The following is a 17,312-nucleotide window of genomic DNA, read 5'->3' as shown; positions in this document are numbered from 1 at the left end:
ATGTAATAGAGAACGAACAGTGCGATATATGCAATACTTATGGAATGGATAAACTAGTTTTCTCCTATTGCCCTTCAAGCAAAGTGAATGCCAAATTTCTAATAAAGCTATGCTTTTTCGAATGGAAGGATGCTCTAGACTCACATCTGTGTTCCTTTCAGCTGTTTTCAGACAGCGAACCAATTTCCTTAGTTCAACGATTTTTTGTTTCAAAGACTCCAAACAAAAGTGTGCTTCCCACTGAGCTATCAAAACTTGCTAAAAACGATTGGGCTAACTTTGAAATTAGTGTGGCAGAGCTTCCTGCGAATTCACATTTTTTAATTTCTATGTGGAAACCCTCTTTGCATGATGAAACCAAATACGAGTTTGTTGGAAGCGCGAAATACGCATTATTTGATGAAAATAAGCTATTAAGGCAAGGACTACAAAAAATACCAGTCTATACGTTAAACGACGAAAGCACGAAATGTAATACACTAACTTCTGCTGAAAGCGAGAAAGTCCATGAAGTCGAACGCTTTGATCAATTACTGTTTAAGCTTCAATTGGGTGACCTACCTTCAATTGCATGGCTGGACGAGCTTTCCTTGACAACATTAAAGGCTTATCGATCTTCTTACATTCCTCTTGTTCACACCCCGTATCTTTATGTCGAGTTTTTGCAGTTTTCATTTCCTATCTTATATCAAAATCTTAACTATGAATGTATATATACATCTGTCTTTTCCTCGTCTTTTGATTTGGAATCGAATTTTGACAGTCCTGCAGAACTAAAACATCGCAGACTTGTTCGTTCTCAGCGTAATGGGCCGTTGGATAGAGACTTGAAGCCAAACTCCAAAATCCGTAAAGAATTGGAGAATATTATGTCTTATCCTCCCAGCGATGACCTGTCACTGGAAGAAAAGGATTTGATTTGGAAATTCCGATACTACTTAACTAGGAACAAAAAGGCTATGACAAAGTTTCTAAAGAGTGTCATGTGGTCTGATAGTACAGAAGTAAATCAAGCTCTTAGTCTTTTGGATAGTTGGACTCAGATTGACATTGATGATGCTTTGGAACTACTGAGTCCTTCATTCAAAAACCCAACAGTGCGTGCGTACGCTGTTTCCAGACTGGAGACAGCATCCAACGAGGAGCTTTCCTTGTATCTGCTTCAACTCGTACAAGCTTTGCGATACGATATTCCAGGCAGTGCTAAGGAAAATCCCAAACCAAGTCCTTTAGCTAGCTTTTTGGTCAGTCGTGCCGTCTCTTCGCCTAGTATCGGAAATGATTTGTACTGGTATTTAGTGGTTGAAATTCAAGATGAGCCCTCTAACAAATTATTTTCTTCGGTAATGTTTCTTCTTCAGCAAGAGCTTTCCAAATCAAGTGAGGGAAGAGCAATCCGTGAGGCGCTTGCAACACAGGCCAAATTCATTGAAAAATTGCTTCGGTTGAGCAAATCAGTTCAAGCATACCGGGGAACAAGAATAAAAAAAATAGAATACTTGAAATCTGTCCTAGTTGATTCCAAGCATCATTTCATGAATTTCACACCACTTCCACTCCCTCTGGATCCCTCTATTAATATAATAGGAATTAATCCTGAAGCTTGCACTGTCTTTAAATCAACCATGCAACCTCTCCGCTTAGTTTTTAGATGTGAGGATGATAGTTCATATCCGATTATATTTAAGAACGGAGATGATTTGCGGCAAGATCAACTGGTGATACAAATATTGACACTTATGGATAAGTTATTAAAAAAAGAAAAGTTAGATCTCCATCTTAAGCCATACAGGATTTTGGCTACGGGACCAACTCACGGGGCTGTGCAGTTTGTTCCATCGAAAACTTTGGCTAGTATACTTGCTGAATACAGGGGTAGTGTTTTAGCTTATTTACGGGAACACAATCCAGATAATGACACTACCACTAATACGTACGGCATTCATCCAGAAGCAATGGATAACTATATTCGAAGCTGTGCCGGATACTGTGTAATAACCTATCTATTGGGTGTCGGTGACCGTCATTTGGATAACTTGTTAATTACGGAAGATGGCCATTTCTTCCACGCAGATTTCGGGTATATTTTGGGAAGAGACCCGAAACTTTTTTCACCAGCTATGAAGCTTTCAAAAGAAATGGTCGAAGGTATGGGAGGTTACAATTCTCCTTTTTATCAACAGTTCAAGTCATATTGTTACACCACATTTACTGCACTTCGAAAATCTTCCAACCTTATACTAAATCTTTTCTCGTTAATGGTGGATGCCAATATTCCAGACATCAAGTTCGATAAGGACAAAGTAGTTTACAAAGTGAAGGAACGTTTTTGCTTACAAATGTCGGAGTCTGATGCCATCATGTATTTCGAACAGTTAATCACGGATTCTGTCAGTGCTTTATTTCCACAAATTATTGACCGTATGCATAACCTTGCTCAATATATGCGCTCATGAGCAAGCGTATCCAAAACTTTTCTAGACAATGCGATTCATTCTTATGTTTTTTCTTTTAATGCTACTGTTTATGACTAATTTTAATCAAATAATAAAATCTGAATGTTATTCCTTACTATCTTATTCAAAGAAAATGGATTTTCTTTTTGTTTTTTATGTATACCTACAACTGTTATAACCATAAAGAATAACTTCAAATTCGAGGTCAACAAAACGCAAAGGTTACAATTCTAGAAGTACAAATAGTTTCATAGATTAAGATCAAACAATCGAACAGTTATTTCTTTACAAAATTTGATTGGAAAAGTCGATTGAATCTCTGCAAGTGGGACTTTTAGATTGAAAGGATTGACTGCCATGGCTTGAAGGGTTTAGCTTCTCACCTCATCAAGCCAAGCGCTTTTAAGATGCGAACGACATATCTTTAGAGGCTATGGCAATGTCCTATTCAAGAAAACTTCCTTGCGACAGCAGAAATTGTTTTTATTGTCCTTTATGCTTATAAAAGCATTACGGTTATGATAATTATTAATATAATATATAAGGCTATTGAGTGTATTGTTTGTATTATTTTTGTGCGTCTTTAGACTTGCCAATTCAATTGTTAGTATTCATATCCATCTGTTCTATTCAAAGTCGATGTAAATTGGGATGCTGAAAGTCAATAGCATATCATTAAATCAGGATGCATCATGTCTATCTGTTTCACTGGACAATGGATACAAAATCTTTCAATTGAATCCTTTGAAGTTGAGAGCTCAAAGAAGTACGTGGTTATAAGTTTTCTACTATATAATGGAGAATTCATTGCTGACAAGATACAGAATTTAAGAATGAAGGATTTTCGATAGTGCAGATGCTTTATAGAAGCAATATTCTACTGCTGGTGGGAGGTGGGAACAATCCAAAATATCCATCAAATAAGGTACGCTTTATTTTTCGTGTTTTGTACATCTTAACCTAATTTCTTTCGTTTAGCTCATTGTTTGGGATGATGTGAAGGAAAAACCTGTCCGCGAGCTTGAGTTACACTTTGAAATTAAAGGATTATCGTTTAATGGTGAACAGTATGTGCTGGTAGGGTTTCTCTTGACAAGAAAAACAAACTAACGACTCCAAGTTTGGTTATTGCTACTGCTTCAAAACTCTTTTTGTATCATTTTACCCATGCTATGAAATTACTTAGGACTATAGACACCCAAAACCCTAAAGGTTTGTTCATCACTTTCGAAAACAGATATATATTGACTAATTCACTTAGGTTTATGTTCTATGGTGACCACGAAGGAAAAAACCGCGGTGGTTTTTCCCTCGAAAAAAATCGGACAAGTCCAGATTTTATTTTTGCTAAAAGAGCTTATCAACACGAGCATTATTTCAGCACATGACAGCGAAATTTCTTGTTTAGGTATATCTAAATCGGGTTCCAAAGTTGCCTCTTCATCTTCCTCTGGTACCCTTCTTAGAGTATGGAATGCAGAAACAGGAGAAAAGGTATCTGAGTTTCGAAGGGGCTATCAGTATGCATCTATTAGCCAATTGGCATTTTCACCTGATGAATTACTATTGGCATGTGCTAGTACGAAAGAGACTTTGCACGTATTCTCGTTACACGGGAGTCCCAATGCCAAGAGGAGTATAAAGCCTCCAATCCCCGATCCTCAGGACACACATGAACTACTTTCACCAAGAAATGAATCACTCCGTCAGACACATTGGAAAAGGAAAATGCTTAAGTTGATTGACAATGGAAAACGTGCCCATTGGAGAATCCAGCTGTACCAATCGAGTCCAGTTCTTCTTCATTGGCTTGATGAGATGACCCTGATGATTTGTTATAGCGACGCTGCATATCAGAAACTTCGTCTAACTATTCATGAAATAACGCAACCTGATGACCAGATTATGTCCCATGCCAATTATAGTTATGATTATGTCTTGGAAGCCGATGGCTCACTCTAACTTCGTTTACGGTTTCCCATATTTTCTCTTAACTTATAAGTATTATTTATTCATTAAAAATAAACGTAAATTGAAACAAGTTTTACATTCTTGGTTTGCCTCTGTTTATGATAATAAATACTTGAATGAAAAGAATATCACTTTCCTTTGCTTACGAAATTTACAATAAATATTAATTCAAGTATTAGAATTCTACTTACTCTTCTGTAAGCATCCATTCAGGTGTACATAATTGCCATAAGGGTTCAAGCAAAACCATACTGACGCAGGAAAAATTTCGACCTGTGCAAAGTTGCATATCATACCCAATTCTTTCGTCTTGAAACATTAATAATGTCAAATGCACCGGAGGTTGTGCAAAGACTAATAAAAATGATCATGCGGGCTTTCTATGAGACTCGGCATATCATTTTTATGGATGCTGTTTTAAGACACTCTGCGTATGTTTCATTTCGCTTTCAGACAATACTAATAAATTTAATAGCTTAACTGATGAGCAAGCTGCTATATTGATGGGTATTCCTATCAAAGAATGTCGCTTTCTTGCGGGTAAACTCAGAGAAGATCGTTTATTGGCAATGTAAGGCTACTGATATTATTCTTCTAACTGATAATAGTCAGAGTAGGGCAGAAGTGAAAGAGGGACAACAAAGGCAAATCCAGACTACGTACTTTTATATCGATTATTGCTTCACGATCGATAGCATCAAATGGCGTATGCATCAGTTGGTCAAAACTGTCGAAGACAGGATGCGTAGTGTAAGTCATATATATTGGTTTTACTTTCTCGAGTTCTTCCTTTAGAGTAAATGAAATCCTGTATCTTGTAACCGCAAGGAGGATGATTTATCACTTAGGGAACTGAAGCTTGTCCTATTACCCAAAGTTTCATATTAACCAAAATAGGATTTTGATTCAAAAGGTTATGTCTGTCCGTTTTGCCAGAAGAAATATTCAAGCTTAGATGTACTATCCTTGGTGACTCCAGAAGGTACTTTCTTATGTAGTGATTGTGCGACAGAACTAAAGGATGATGAAGAAAGCGCAGAAATGATGTCTAGTCAAAAGCGTTTAGGCCGTTTAATGGGTCAAGTCAGCAAAATCATTGAGGCTCTAAAGCAAGTAGATGAGACGGTTGTGCCTCAGAACAATTTCCAAACTGCACTCGAAAGAGCTGTTCCTATATCAGTAGAGAATCAAACCTTTGCTTCTCAAAGCGTTCCCAAATCCAGCGCAGATTTACGTAATGCTACTTCTTCACCCTCAATTACTGTTGACTTTTCTACAGGGGCAGAGTCTGCAGAGGATGTTCGGATCAAGAACATGGACAAACAAGCTGCGGCTTTGCAAAATACTGTTCCTGAATGGCATGCAATGTCTACAATTTCTGGTGGAATTACTAGGGTAGGAGCCAAAAATGCTAACTATAGCAACAATTCTTCAGAAACGGTGGAAGAAGAGGAAGACAAAAAGAAGGATTTCAGTACTGAAAAGTCTGCATTAGATGCTTACTATGCAAGTCTACGTGCTAAGAAACAGCATACAGACACACAACAGGAGCCTAGTGTTAATATTGTCGATGATGAGGACGAAGACGAGGAATTTGAGGATGTCCCAAGTCTGCCGTCTACTTCTCCGACTAATCACGTAAAAAGAAAACAAGAAGATCTAAATAAGAACAATTATGATGACCCTAAAAAAATAAAAACGGAAGATACCACGGCTAATTATAATTACTTACATACAGAAAATTCTGAATCGCTTAACATAAACGATGATACAAAAGAACAACATGTCATTATCAATGATAACAACGAAGAAAACGTCGACGATGATGAGGACGATGCAGACTTCGAAGATGTTTGATTGTTACTCATAATTCCCAAAAATATCCATGAATTCTATTATGAATAGAAAACCCGACTTTTAATAGTTCCTGGCTATAGCACTCATTAGCGTCCGAACCCTGCTAACAATAACCGCGGCCTCCAGTGATGATAAAACCTCGAAATCGTATCTAAAATGCGTTAGTGTTGCTAGAATGTAAAAGTTGATTCTTACCTTTTTGTCTCTCGGTTTCTCGATATAATCAATTTGAAATTACATGGTGATTTTTTCGATTGTTTGCAAATAATTATTGACCCGACATGAATGCTAGTAGTCTTGGGCGTTTCGAAAATATTTCGAGATTCTGAAGGCATTATGTGTATATATTCACCGTCAATAGCGAGTAATCGTTCATGTCGTCCCATAAACGAGACAGGCTGACGTTTCCAAACAATAAACTCTTGATAAGTATTACTGGACATAATGTCTGCAGCGTTATATGCCGGCGGAAAATAATCTTTCTTAGTAGAGTTATAGGTAGACTCTTCTGGAGAGGGAGTACTTACAGGAAGACCCGGTCCTTTCTTATCTCTCATTTTCTTTTTCACCAACTCTAGAGTTGGGAAGCCATCAATTGATTGAAAGGTTTTATCTAAAGGGAGAGTAACGTTTGAATCCGCAATTCGTAAAGTGTATTTGAAACGTTCCAGCTGTTTCATCCAGCAAACTTGATTTAAAACCATAGCAAAACGTGTATTTTTTGAAACCTCAACATTACAAAAACGTGAACTTTCTCCATAAGGATACAACCGGATTTGTACAACATGCATGGAGTTAAATATATCCTTATCACTCTCACCAACTTTGTGAGAATTATTTGAAGTAGAGCTTAAATTGCGTATATGCAAATGATCATCATCAGATACAGGAGCCAACTTTTTTTTTGTTGTAACGAATGGAAAAGCAGCCTGGTTCTCTTTTATTTGAGCATTGGTAGCTTTTACTAAGGCAAATGCATCAAAAGAAAATTTCGCTAAGGGCCCGGTACGATCAAGAGCAGGAAAATCATCATCCAACTCTCCATCATCTTCCACGATACGCAAGTTCCAATAATTTGGATTCTGTGCTTCGTCTTCAATCAACGGCATGATACTTTGACTAATATACTGGAAGAGAATATAGCCTATTGCTTCGGAAACTAATATACTATGTCGCAACTCAACATACATTGGCTGGGAAGCATTCTCGCTGAAAGGGCAGTATATTTTTAGTTTCAAAGGATTTGGTTCAGCACGTCCTGAAAAACCAGCAAAGTTATCCGCCAAAGGATTTTGTTGAGTTGACGAATTTGCATTCTCAAAAAGCTTTCGCAATGCAGACTCTGGCTGTTTCACAATAGTTGGTACTTTTTTCAACGTATCATCATCGACCTGTTCCCGAGACTTTTCAAAAGATCTAAAGCCAGCTTCCTCCTCCTCATTTTTTATTGAATTTTGATAAGAATATATACCTATCTCTCCATCGCTAATTTGTAAAGACTCATCTGAAAATGAATTCAAGACCCGTTCATATTCAGATGATAAGCTGCTAAAGTGGGAAACCGATTGACTATTATTTATTTTTGGTTTAATGGTCTTTTCATTCGATAGGCGGCTTTCCATACCTTTTCTGATATTTTTCTGTGCCTGGTTTAGATTATCCTCGCTCTCAGAATGTGTATTCCCTCGCATTGGAACTTTGGTGAAGGAAAACATGCATGAATTCTCGTGATCAACCATATCCGAAAACTCTGAAATATCTGAAATAGCATAATCCGAGTCTTCAAAGTTCGAATTGCTGTGAGAACCGTCCTTGGAGTTTCGCGGTGCGTTCTTCCTGTTTCCTGAAGTTTTTTCCAAGGAAGCGGTAAATTCACTAGCAAGAATCGGAGGACTCTCTAACGGTAATTGTGTGAATGAATAGCTTTTCCCTAATAAATCCTGATACTTTCTCAATTGTTGGATTTTCGGTATATCTGCAGCAACTACCTTTTCATCCACCGGATTATGCGATGTTCGATAATATTGCATTCTTAGGAGAAAAATTAAAAGCCTAAAAGTTTATACTGTTAATTTCCTCGGATTACTCAATACTGGTGTAAGTCTGTGCTACTTACTCTTTTTCTTGGGTTAATTCCATTTTCACGACGCTTTAGAGTTACAATTGTAATTGAAATTTATTTTTCCGAGGTTAAACATGCTTCAAATACCAGGCCCCAAAACTAGAAAGTAATGGGTTTTGGCTAGGATTTGACTTACGCACACGTCTGTAATTGTTGCATTTGAGATATAATACTGTCACGAAATGTGCCTCTTATACGATTATACTTATTAGCGTCGATAGCTCTACTACAATATATGTAAATAGAATAATACTATTGCACGTAGTATTACTAAAAATAAACAAAGTATAGAAAAATGCAATTTATTTCTAAAGTACGGAAATTTTAATTATTGTTAGATTAATCCAAAAAGTCAGTCATTAATAAAATCCGACGGTTTTGGTTTAATAAAAATAGCTTATAATCTTCGATTGAACCACATAAAATCATAGTACAATTTATGCAAGCTTTACTACGAAAAATCTTGAGCTTTGAACATCACGGCTGCGGCGTTTTATTTCAACTTTAAAATAACAAGAGAAACTACATCATTTCAGACCAGGCTGTCTCGTTATTTAGTACTATGGTTGAAGACAACATGGGAATCCTGTGTGCTGTAGGCTCCCTCCTACTTTCTTTTACTTTTGTTCTTTTTTGGCTTGTTGAATGTTGGTTTATGGTTGGGAATGCTTGTTCAATTTCTTCTGTCAAAAATGCTCCATAAAAAATAACAGGAAGCAAAAAAAAGGGACCTAATGTGAATGAAATGAATTCAAAGTCGTCTGATTAAGGAATTCAACAATATTAGTCATAATAAATTAATAGAGTAGCTGCAGTAAGTCTTGCGTTTTCAATTTCCGCGGTCATAGCAACTCAATGCCTTTGAAATGAGAAATTAAAATGCATTTCTTGTAATTGCGGTCATCAACTCATACTAATACAATGATTCTTTCTTAGTTTTAAGCCAATTCGAGCTAAAATTGAAATAATAATAAAGTTTATAAATAATGGTTCATCAAAGCAATTCATAACCAATCGAGATCAGCCTTAGCAGTAAAGTCCAAACAAACTAGAGAAAAGAAGACAAATGAACGGAACTAAATTTGAGTACTAGGATTAGTCTGCAACTCTATTTCTTCATTTGTATCCGTCGGTGGAGGAGCAAGTGCATTGTCTCTTTGCTGATAGCTGGGAAGCGTAGGCGAACTCGTGTGCTCCGTTGAGCTTACAAAGTTTAAACCAAGACAGGCTAAAAGAGTGCAATACAATCCATAGCCAACACCGCATATTATGGTACCTGCACCGTACATCAAGATATCTACGACCATACCAATGATTTTTCCAATAGCACTGTATATGTTTCCGATAGCACTGTGAATAGCACTGTATATGTTTCCGATAGCACTGAATAGGAATGGAAGGATACAACCCATCAAGATGACCACATAAAGTAATCTTCTAACAGTCCCGAGAATAATTGAATGAAGACCTAATATTTTTGTTAGTAAACAATCAAACGTATCGATAAATTGGAAATGGTTGAACTCACAAAAAAAAGCAGCTACAAATACTATGAATATCACAACATGAATAATCAGAGGACCCAAGGGCCAATTGCCCCAATCTTTAAAGCCATCGACTAGAAAAGTATATGTTCGGAAGTAGTAAGATATCGCACAGACACACACCAAAGAGGGAATAATTGTAGATAACAATCGTTGCGATTTCTCCTTAACAACTACATTGTCGGGAAATTCCCGATTTAGGAATTGTGAAGCTTCACGTTTCCTTTCATCTAAAAAGGAATGAAAATCGCCAAGTTGATCCATAGCTATATCTTTCTTCTCTTTGGCTTTCAAAGAACCTGAATTGGGTGATTTATTTGTGTCCTGTTGTGTGTACAAAGGAAGTCCCTTCTCGAGATCAACATTGTAAACATTGACATGGCTGTACGCAGGAGGATCGCTTAAACCTACTTTCAGTTCTTTTTCCGACATTCTTTAACAAGTTCAAACAAGAAGATATATAAGAAAACAAACAACTTAAAAAGAAGTCAAAAAGCTGTTTATTCGTATCCAAAGAATAATTTTCGCAAAAACTCGCAGAGCACTATAGAAAGGCAAAATTAAAAGGATTGCTACCCCAAAACAAATCCAATTTATTCTTTGCTTCTAGCGCATTTAGAATTGATAGTCAAATATAACAAATTGGCAAAGAAGTGAAGAAAGACAAGTTGACATACAGCAAGAAATTTCGCATCATTTACGCAACATATTGACTGGGACACCGATACGTTCAGTATCGCTATTGCGTAATACGAATACAAGTTGATGAAGCGCTAAACCACCCGTGGGTTACAATGACAAGTAACACTTATGCAATTTCTGGTTTGTTTACATTTCTATAAACAAACCAAGTTTTCAGCAATTATACTAATTCATCGATTTTCAAATGGATGAAAAGGTGCTATATGTCGTTAGCAAATTCGTAAACAATTAATTATGAGCAATTATAAAAACAAGCACAAACAAGAGATTCATATAGGCATGTATATAATGCAAAATGTGAGTATAAAAAGCTCTTGTGAATTTCCAATAAAGCTTGAAAATTGTTTCTGAACATATAGACAGGAACTTTGAAATAGCACGATACTGTGAATAAGCAAAAAATCGATAAGATTACAGAATTACATTTAGCCACTTCTAGTTGCTTTACACTAGCATTTATTCAGTTACAGTTTATTAGCTTGGAAGCGTTAGTACTGGTAGACAAAGGTAAAGTTAAACGTATGCAAATATATTTATTAATATTTCTAAAACATCCGTCTTCTTCAATCAATCTAATTAATAATAAAAAAAATAACAACAAAACCTAACGTTATGTACAAGCTGTTCGACTTCTCAACAAAATTCCCATTATAGTTTCTAAAGCCCGACATGTAGATGATTAAATTAGATGAGACAAGGACAACTGTAACAATCACTATGTAAAAGAAGACTCCCGAATCAGCATTGTGACCCAAAACGTAATATTAATATCAGGCTCAAGCATTGTACCGAATGCAATAAAAACTTCAACACAACAAACAGTAACAATAATGGTAATTCCAATGTATGTAATAAATGCTTAAATATTTAGTCCAAAAATGCAATTAAATTCTCAAACTCCCACTCGTTTCCACTTCAGTGCATTGTCTATACCGTCAATGAAAGAAATGTTTTCGTCCAATTCTTACGAACCCGAGCACACTGACCCAAATACTGGCGAAGCGTAGACATCCACTCTTCTTTTTCCTCAACCGTCTCAGCATAGAAGTCAATATAGTCCGAGTTTTTGAAAATAATTCTGAACCCGGCTTCGAAATACAAATAACCTTCCAATTCTTCCTCATCACTGTAGTGATTGTCATCAACGATGTGGGTGGCTTCAGATAGCTCAATGGTTGCACGACGTGTCTTCGTAAAAGGTTGAAAGGCTACAAGCTTTGAGCCAATTAATTGGAAATAGCGACGACGCCAATAAGGACAATCCCCTCCTTGTTGGCATAAATAACCATCGCACAACAATGTGCGATCCCATTCGGCAAGTTTCAGGTCTTCCATAGCTGCTTCAATTGAAGAAGGGAGTTCCTTAGGAGAAACGGGTAAAGTAGGTAAAGCAAAAACATGGACCATCATGTCACCTATCTTTCGCGAAGAAGGCTTCGCATCACGCACTGTAGGGTCAACTATCCACTTATTGATAATTGGAACCATCATGGACTGGCATCTACCAAGAGCACTCCGACTAATTGAATCTATATCTAACGAGATTTCACCAAAAGTTCCATCTTTCAAAACATAACCATGCAAAGCCTCTGAAACAGGATCAATAACAGAAGATTTACGTCGACTTGTCGAAAATACCTTTCCTAAACCGGAACGAGAACGTGTCTTAGGAGGCTCATACCTTGCTCTCAAAGTCCAAACAATAGAAGGATCCGAAGATTCATCAAAAACATATTCTTTTTCTATGCTTGTGGTAGTATGCAAAGGTTGCCAAGGAGCAGTACCTTTATTTCCCTTAACCTGATATGTGAAATTCGTAGTTACACCAGAGGCAAGAGGAATTGTTAAGTTTCGGATCCCTTCCAAACGAACATAGAGTCGACCTCTACCTTGCGAATTTGGAGTAGATAAAGAGTATCGGCTGTAGATCGACTCATCTCTAGCAGGCATGAAACATGAATTCACAACACGTTTAGATGGAGGCGAAAAACCTTCATTGCTTGATGCATGCACAACCTTCGAGTTCTCTCGAAGCAAATACTTTCTAGTCAATGCATCAAAAGCCGACAAAACATTCGTAAATCTAGGATCCGGCAAAGACATAACTTTAGGAAGTAGAGTGAGATGATTATCGTCATCCAAAGTACATTCTTGAGAACGCATTGATGATTCCATAGAAGATATTGGGTTCTCTTCTTCATCAATAGAATTCGACCGATAAATATCAGTTCTGTTTTCTTGTGGGGTTGTTTCTTCATCGGATACATGGGGTGTATGGACTTCTTGAAAAGAGTAGGAATCATCAGAAAATCCGAAAGAGGCAATGCTGCTTACTGGCTTTCCAGTTCCTACTATATCGCTAACGCTACTGACAATACTGTTAGAAAAGCTCGAATCAGAAGGGGTGTGTGTATGCTGAATTGGGGATTCCATATTGTAATTCATAGGAGACGACGATAGGGCATTATCCGAAATGGCATTAGAATCCTCTCGTATTAATTCTTTTGATGGATTAGTCATGTTATTACTCATTGAGCGTGCCGGGTTTTTCTTGGGAATTACCAAATTGTCGAAGCTTCTATTAGAAAAAGGGCTTCTGCATTGGGTTGAAGTAAGCGATTTTTGAGTAGCGGAGGAATGAGCCGAAGCCGTACTGGATTTAGAGTTGCTCCGAGAGTGAATATCGGACAAGTTTACCAGGTTTTGAGTGACATTGAGACCGGGAAGTGAGTTGATTGAAGACCTGGGTGACTTTTCATCCCTGCCTGAGGTATCTGAGATGTCAATATCATTGAAGCTTGAGCTTAGACGGCCTTGATCGTAAGCAAAACTATCGTTTTCCTCTGTCACGTCAGTATCGTCAATGGATGCAGAGACGGAAGAAACGTTACTATGTTCCTTTTCAAGATCTCTCGTGTTTCTTCTTGACAAGGAAACCAAACTTGAAGCGTAGTCTGAGCCCTCGTAGTCTGTACTAGGTATAGGAGATGGTATCCTAAGAGCTCTGTGAATATCGGCCAAATACGACTTGGCATGTTGGCTTTGTTGGGCAGCACCTACACTCATCTTTGATAAAAAGAGTCAAAGGCGTTCAGTCTCGGCACGTCCGGATAGGAAACTTTATAGTAGTATTATTATTATTTTTTCAATCAAAAATCTTTTTCTTTTTTTCTTCTGTTCGTCAATCAGTGAATAAGACGATAGTTCTAAATAGTAACAAAAGATGGACAAAACGACGGCCTTCACTCCCTATTTTTTATGAATGCACAAAATATACTCTTTGGATATAGTAAGGTAAGGAGGGAAGGGCCATTATAAACAACGAAGAGGTATGTCACCAGGTGGCTGGTGAATCGATATTCACTTCGAGTGGCTGGCCCTATCAGTCAAACCAGTATCGTAATATGAAAGAAACTTAAAGGTCAGGATGACAATGATACCAACGCAAACGGCTCGTAAACTATCCGTAATTCCTAAGAAACTTACTTTTTTTTGTGTGACTTCATGAGTTATTGATCCTCGTATGCAAAACCGCAACCTGCGCACACGTATACCAACGTCTATAATATTAGCATTCGTTGAATGAAAATAAAATAAAATAAAATAAAAACATACCATTCTTGAATCGCCGCGGCGTGAATGCATCTGGTAGAAAACGGCTTCATGATGGTGACAACGAGGACATTCTTTTTCAGTCCGTGGAAGGGTGTAATCAGTTGCAGCATCTTGAGAGAAATGAAGACCTTCGCTTTCATTATAGTGTTAGTAATTTTGTGCTTGTTTTCTGTAAGAGCATGCACATACACATTCGATGTCATCAACTCATGTCGATAGACCTTGCTACTGGCAGCAACCTGGAAGAAGTTAGTTTCAAATACAGATGTTTCAATAAAACTTCAACTAGATAGAAAATTGAGTCTTGTGCTCAAACGAAGAAGATCTCAAGAATCTGTATAGAATTGAACCAAGTGAAATCAACAACATACCTCTGAATAGTCACAATTTCTGCAGGCTAATCGAAGAATTCTGGTGACTTTATCCTCTCTTGGATATCTAACAAGATTTTTTGGTCAGACCCTGTTTCCAAACATCAACTTAGAATAATCGTACAGCATGTTGTTACACTCAATACAATATTGAAAATTTGACATTTTTAAAATCAAAAGACAAAAAAGAAAGAAAAAAAAAGAAAAAAGCCCAAGAATTCAAGCTTTTTCACAAACCTGGCGTTGTGTGTCGTAGAGAGGAGTGTCGAATATTTACGCGTCAACAACCAACGTTTCGTGATGACTTCCTCTCCATCCATACTGGTTTAATAATTCGCATTTGTACTCAAAAAATGCTCTTTAAAAGTTTAAAAAACCAATTTTAACCAGTATAAAAACAATCCATACTTCTAAAGACCAAAAACCTGTATAGTATAGTACAATAGTATTTGTTATATAATAGTATGTCTACAACAGGGAAGTCGACAATTTTAACAGAGTTATAGTGATATCCGAAAAAGCGCATAAGGAAGGTCAACGAGACATCTTAATTCATGATATACCAAACAGATCAAGATTATATGCAGAAGTCTTTTCACCATTCCTGAGTTCATTGAGGGCCAACTACTGGCAAAGGAACAGAAGGATATAGTAATATGACAGGATTTTGTGTGCTCGGATGTGGTACTATGGGCAAGGCCCTCTTGACCGGTATCTTTGACTCAATTAAAGAGCAAGATGAACAAGCTTCTAAGAACATATCGGTTCCCGACAAATTCTATGCTTGTGTGAAGTTTGTTCAAGAAGCCATAGAGATTGAGAAGCTGTTTGCTGGAGACGTTGGAATCTCCGTAACAGATGAAGAAAATGTACAAAAAGCAGCAGCAAGCGACGTTTTGTTGCTCAGTTGTAAGCCTCAAGGTGCTGAAGATGTTTTAGGTGCTCCAGGCATGAAGGAAGCCCTAAAAGGAAAGCTGATCTTATCTATTTTGGCCGGCAAGACAATAGATTCCCTAAAGAATTTGTTGGATGACAGCACTCGTATTATTCGTATCATGCCCAACACCGCTAGTCGTATCCGTGAAAGTATGAGCGTGCTTTGCCCTGCCCCTAATGCTACGGAGGCGGATGTGGAGTTTGCTGAATGGGCATTCAACGGTATCGGACGTACTATGAAGCTTCCTGAAAAACTCATTGATGCTTCCACCGCCATGTGTGGTAGTGGACCTGCCTTCGTTGCTACTATGATTGAAGCCATGACTGATGGTGGTGTTATGATGGGAATTCCTTTTGCACAAGCTCAGGAACTTGCCGCTCAAACCATGGTTGGTACCGGACAAATGGTTTTACAAGGTCAACATCCTGCAAAGATTCGTAACGATGTTTCTACTCCAGCTGGCTGCACTATTAGTGGATTGTTGGCATTGGAAGATGGAAAAATCCGTAGTACAATTGCTCGTGGTATAGAGCAGGCCACCAAGACTGCTTCTGGTTTAGGAAATAATTGATATCTTGACTAAAATACGTTCTTTCCTGATCATTCATTTTTTTTACGCCTTGCCTTATTAATTTCATATGCTAAGACTAATGTACAGTAGTTTTAATAGTATAAATGAAGCATAGAACCTATATCACTTTTTTCCTTTGTTGTAGTTGAATTGCATTTTTTGTTGTTTCATCCCCAAAAAATATAAACAAAGACCGTCGCCAAGGAGCGATAGCTGGTATTCACAACTTCCATCCGGTGGTAAACATATTATTATTTTTTTTTTGCAAGCAGGTATTTGTAGTTTTATTTTACTATTATTTTTAAAGAAAAGGTCAGGCTTTACTCTACTTCTTCCTGTCTTTCGCCAAGTAGTTCTCAATGGAAGCTTATATCAATGTGTACGATTTAATGCAGAATTTTCCTCTAAGTAGGGTCGCTTGGACATTGGGACTTGGCATCTATCATACGGGTTTTGTTTTAGAAGGAAAAGAGTATGCTTATGGTGCTCATGCTATTCCGAATGCTACTGGCGTCTTTGTAACTGTGCCCAAACCTCCTTTGGAAGGCTGTCGATGGCGTTGTTCTATTCCTTTACCACCTTGTAAGCTTACAAAATTTGAGATAGACGAAATAATTACGCGTCTAAGCAAGGAATTCACAGGTACCTCCTATTCTTTGTTGTCGCAAAACTGCAACCATTTCACCGATGCCATTGCAAAAGCTCTAACAAATACAACTATTCCTGCCTTTTTGAATCGGCTTTCAAAAATTGGACTCACCTTTCCTTCAATCACGAATGCGGTTTTACAATTAGATTTTTCCAAGGCTCCGACTCAAAACAGCTTAGAGAGAACCAACTCAACAGATTCTGACGAAGAGGTTTTAGTGCCTCCATCGGCCAAACTACAGCAAATCTCATTTCCAAAAATTCCTAAAGTTGTTGTTTCACCTCCGACTGTGAATACAGATAACTTGGTCACAGAATCACGGAGGTATTAACCACTTCTGTTTTGACCAAGCTTTTATACCATTGCAACTTTGTTTTTATCGTCCCTATTATTATTCTATCTTTGAATAATTAATTTTTTGTTTACTTTTTTAATCTTTCCGAACATTCCTTGATAATTTTCGATTTAGTCATCACAAAACCCGCTAGAAACTTACAAAAACGCAAACTTGCTTTCT

General features: G+C 37.4%; 9 protein-coding genes across 9 annotated transcripts; 5 read left to right on the top strand and 4 right to left on the bottom strand.

The window, feature by feature from the left end:
• Positions 1-44: 44 nt before the first annotated feature.
• Positions 45-2,456, top strand: pik3 (phosphatidylinositol 3-kinase Pik3; the record flags this gene model as incomplete). Its single annotated transcript, XM_056182647.1, has 1 exon — positions 45-2,456. One exon carries the CDS (start codon positions 45-47, stop codon positions 2,454-2,456), a length of 2,412 nt encoding a protein of 803 aa, XP_056037503.1.
• A 651-nt stretch (positions 2,457-3,107) lies between these two features.
• atg1803 (autophagy associated WD repeat protein Atg18c) lies at positions 3,108-4,418 on the top strand (the record flags this gene model as incomplete). The annotated part of the gene is made up of 5 exons (XM_056182646.1): positions 3,108-3,222; positions 3,281-3,381; positions 3,435-3,523; positions 3,577-3,668; positions 3,718-4,418. The coding sequence occupies 5 exons, from the start codon at positions 3,108-3,110 to the stop codon at positions 4,416-4,418; spliced, it is 1,098 nt and encodes a 365-aa protein (XP_056038554.1).
• Positions 4,419-4,751: 333 nt separating this feature from the next.
• tfa1 (transcription factor TFIIE alpha subunit, TFIIEA, Tfa1) lies at positions 4,752-6,284 on the top strand (the record flags this gene model as incomplete). The annotated part of the gene is made up of 4 exons (XM_056182645.1): positions 4,752-4,858; positions 4,903-4,998; positions 5,036-5,177; positions 5,325-6,284. The coding sequence occupies 4 exons, from the start codon at positions 4,752-4,754 to the stop codon at positions 6,282-6,284; spliced, it is 1,305 nt and encodes a 434-aa protein (XP_056037879.1).
• Positions 6,285-6,344: 60 nt separating this feature from the next.
• On the bottom strand, positions 6,345-8,423 carry sin1 (MAP kinase and TOR substrate adaptor Sin1; the record flags this gene model as incomplete). The annotated part of the gene is made up of 3 exons (XM_056182644.1): positions 6,345-6,435; positions 6,480-8,336; positions 8,401-8,423. 3 exons carry the CDS (start codon positions 8,421-8,423, stop codon positions 6,345-6,347), a joined length of 1,971 nt encoding a protein of 656 aa, XP_056038678.1.
• A 1,059-nt stretch (positions 8,424-9,482) lies between these two features.
• On the bottom strand, positions 9,483-10,382 carry SOMG_03856 (uncharacterized protein; the record flags this gene model as incomplete). Its single annotated transcript, XM_056182643.1, has 2 exons — positions 9,483-9,874; positions 9,935-10,382. 2 exons carry the CDS (start codon positions 10,380-10,382, stop codon positions 9,483-9,485), a joined length of 840 nt encoding a protein of 279 aa, XP_056038577.1.
• Positions 10,383-11,579: 1,197 nt separating this feature from the next.
• Positions 11,580-13,718, bottom strand: mid2 (medial ring protein, anillin Mid2; the record flags this gene model as incomplete). The annotated part of the gene is made up of 1 exon (XM_056182642.1): positions 11,580-13,718. The coding sequence occupies one exon, from the start codon at positions 13,716-13,718 to the stop codon at positions 11,580-11,582; it is 2,139 nt and encodes a 712-aa protein (XP_056038582.1).
• Positions 13,719-14,161: 443 nt separating this feature from the next.
• On the bottom strand, positions 14,162-14,803 carry rpb9 (DNA-directed RNA polymerase II complex TFIIS subunit Rpb9; the record flags this gene model as incomplete). The annotated part of the gene is made up of 5 exons (XM_056182641.1): positions 14,162-14,212; positions 14,268-14,400; positions 14,457-14,506; positions 14,639-14,705; positions 14,763-14,803. The coding sequence occupies 5 exons, from the start codon at positions 14,801-14,803 to the stop codon at positions 14,162-14,164; spliced, it is 342 nt and encodes a 113-aa protein (XP_056038384.1).
• Positions 14,804-15,294: 491 nt separating this feature from the next.
• On the top strand, positions 15,295-16,146 carry pro3 (delta-1-pyrroline-5-carboxylate reductase Pro3; the record flags this gene model as incomplete). The annotated part of the gene is made up of 1 exon (XM_056182640.1): positions 15,295-16,146. One exon carries the CDS (start codon positions 15,295-15,297, stop codon positions 16,144-16,146), a length of 852 nt encoding a protein of 283 aa, XP_056038456.1.
• Positions 16,147-16,505: 359 nt separating this feature from the next.
• Positions 16,506-17,126, top strand: sdu1 (PPPDE peptidase family deubiquitinase/desumoylase Sdu1; the record flags this gene model as incomplete). Its single annotated transcript, XM_056182639.1, has 1 exon — positions 16,506-17,126. The coding sequence occupies one exon, from the start codon at positions 16,506-16,508 to the stop codon at positions 17,124-17,126; it is 621 nt and encodes a 206-aa protein (XP_056038184.1).
• Between the last annotated feature and the right edge of the window lie 186 nt (positions 17,127-17,312).

The sequence above is a fragment of the Schizosaccharomyces osmophilus genome, chromosome 2 (genome assembly GCF_027921745.1).
Source record: "Schizosaccharomyces osmophilus chromosome 2, complete sequence".
In the NCBI taxonomy this organism is placed as follows: Eukaryota; Fungi; Ascomycota; class Schizosaccharomycetes; order Schizosaccharomycetales; family Schizosaccharomycetaceae; genus Schizosaccharomyces; species Schizosaccharomyces osmophilus.
The sequence above is the reverse complement of the archived record's forward strand: the minus strand, read 5'-3'. Positions and strand labels throughout refer to the sequence as shown.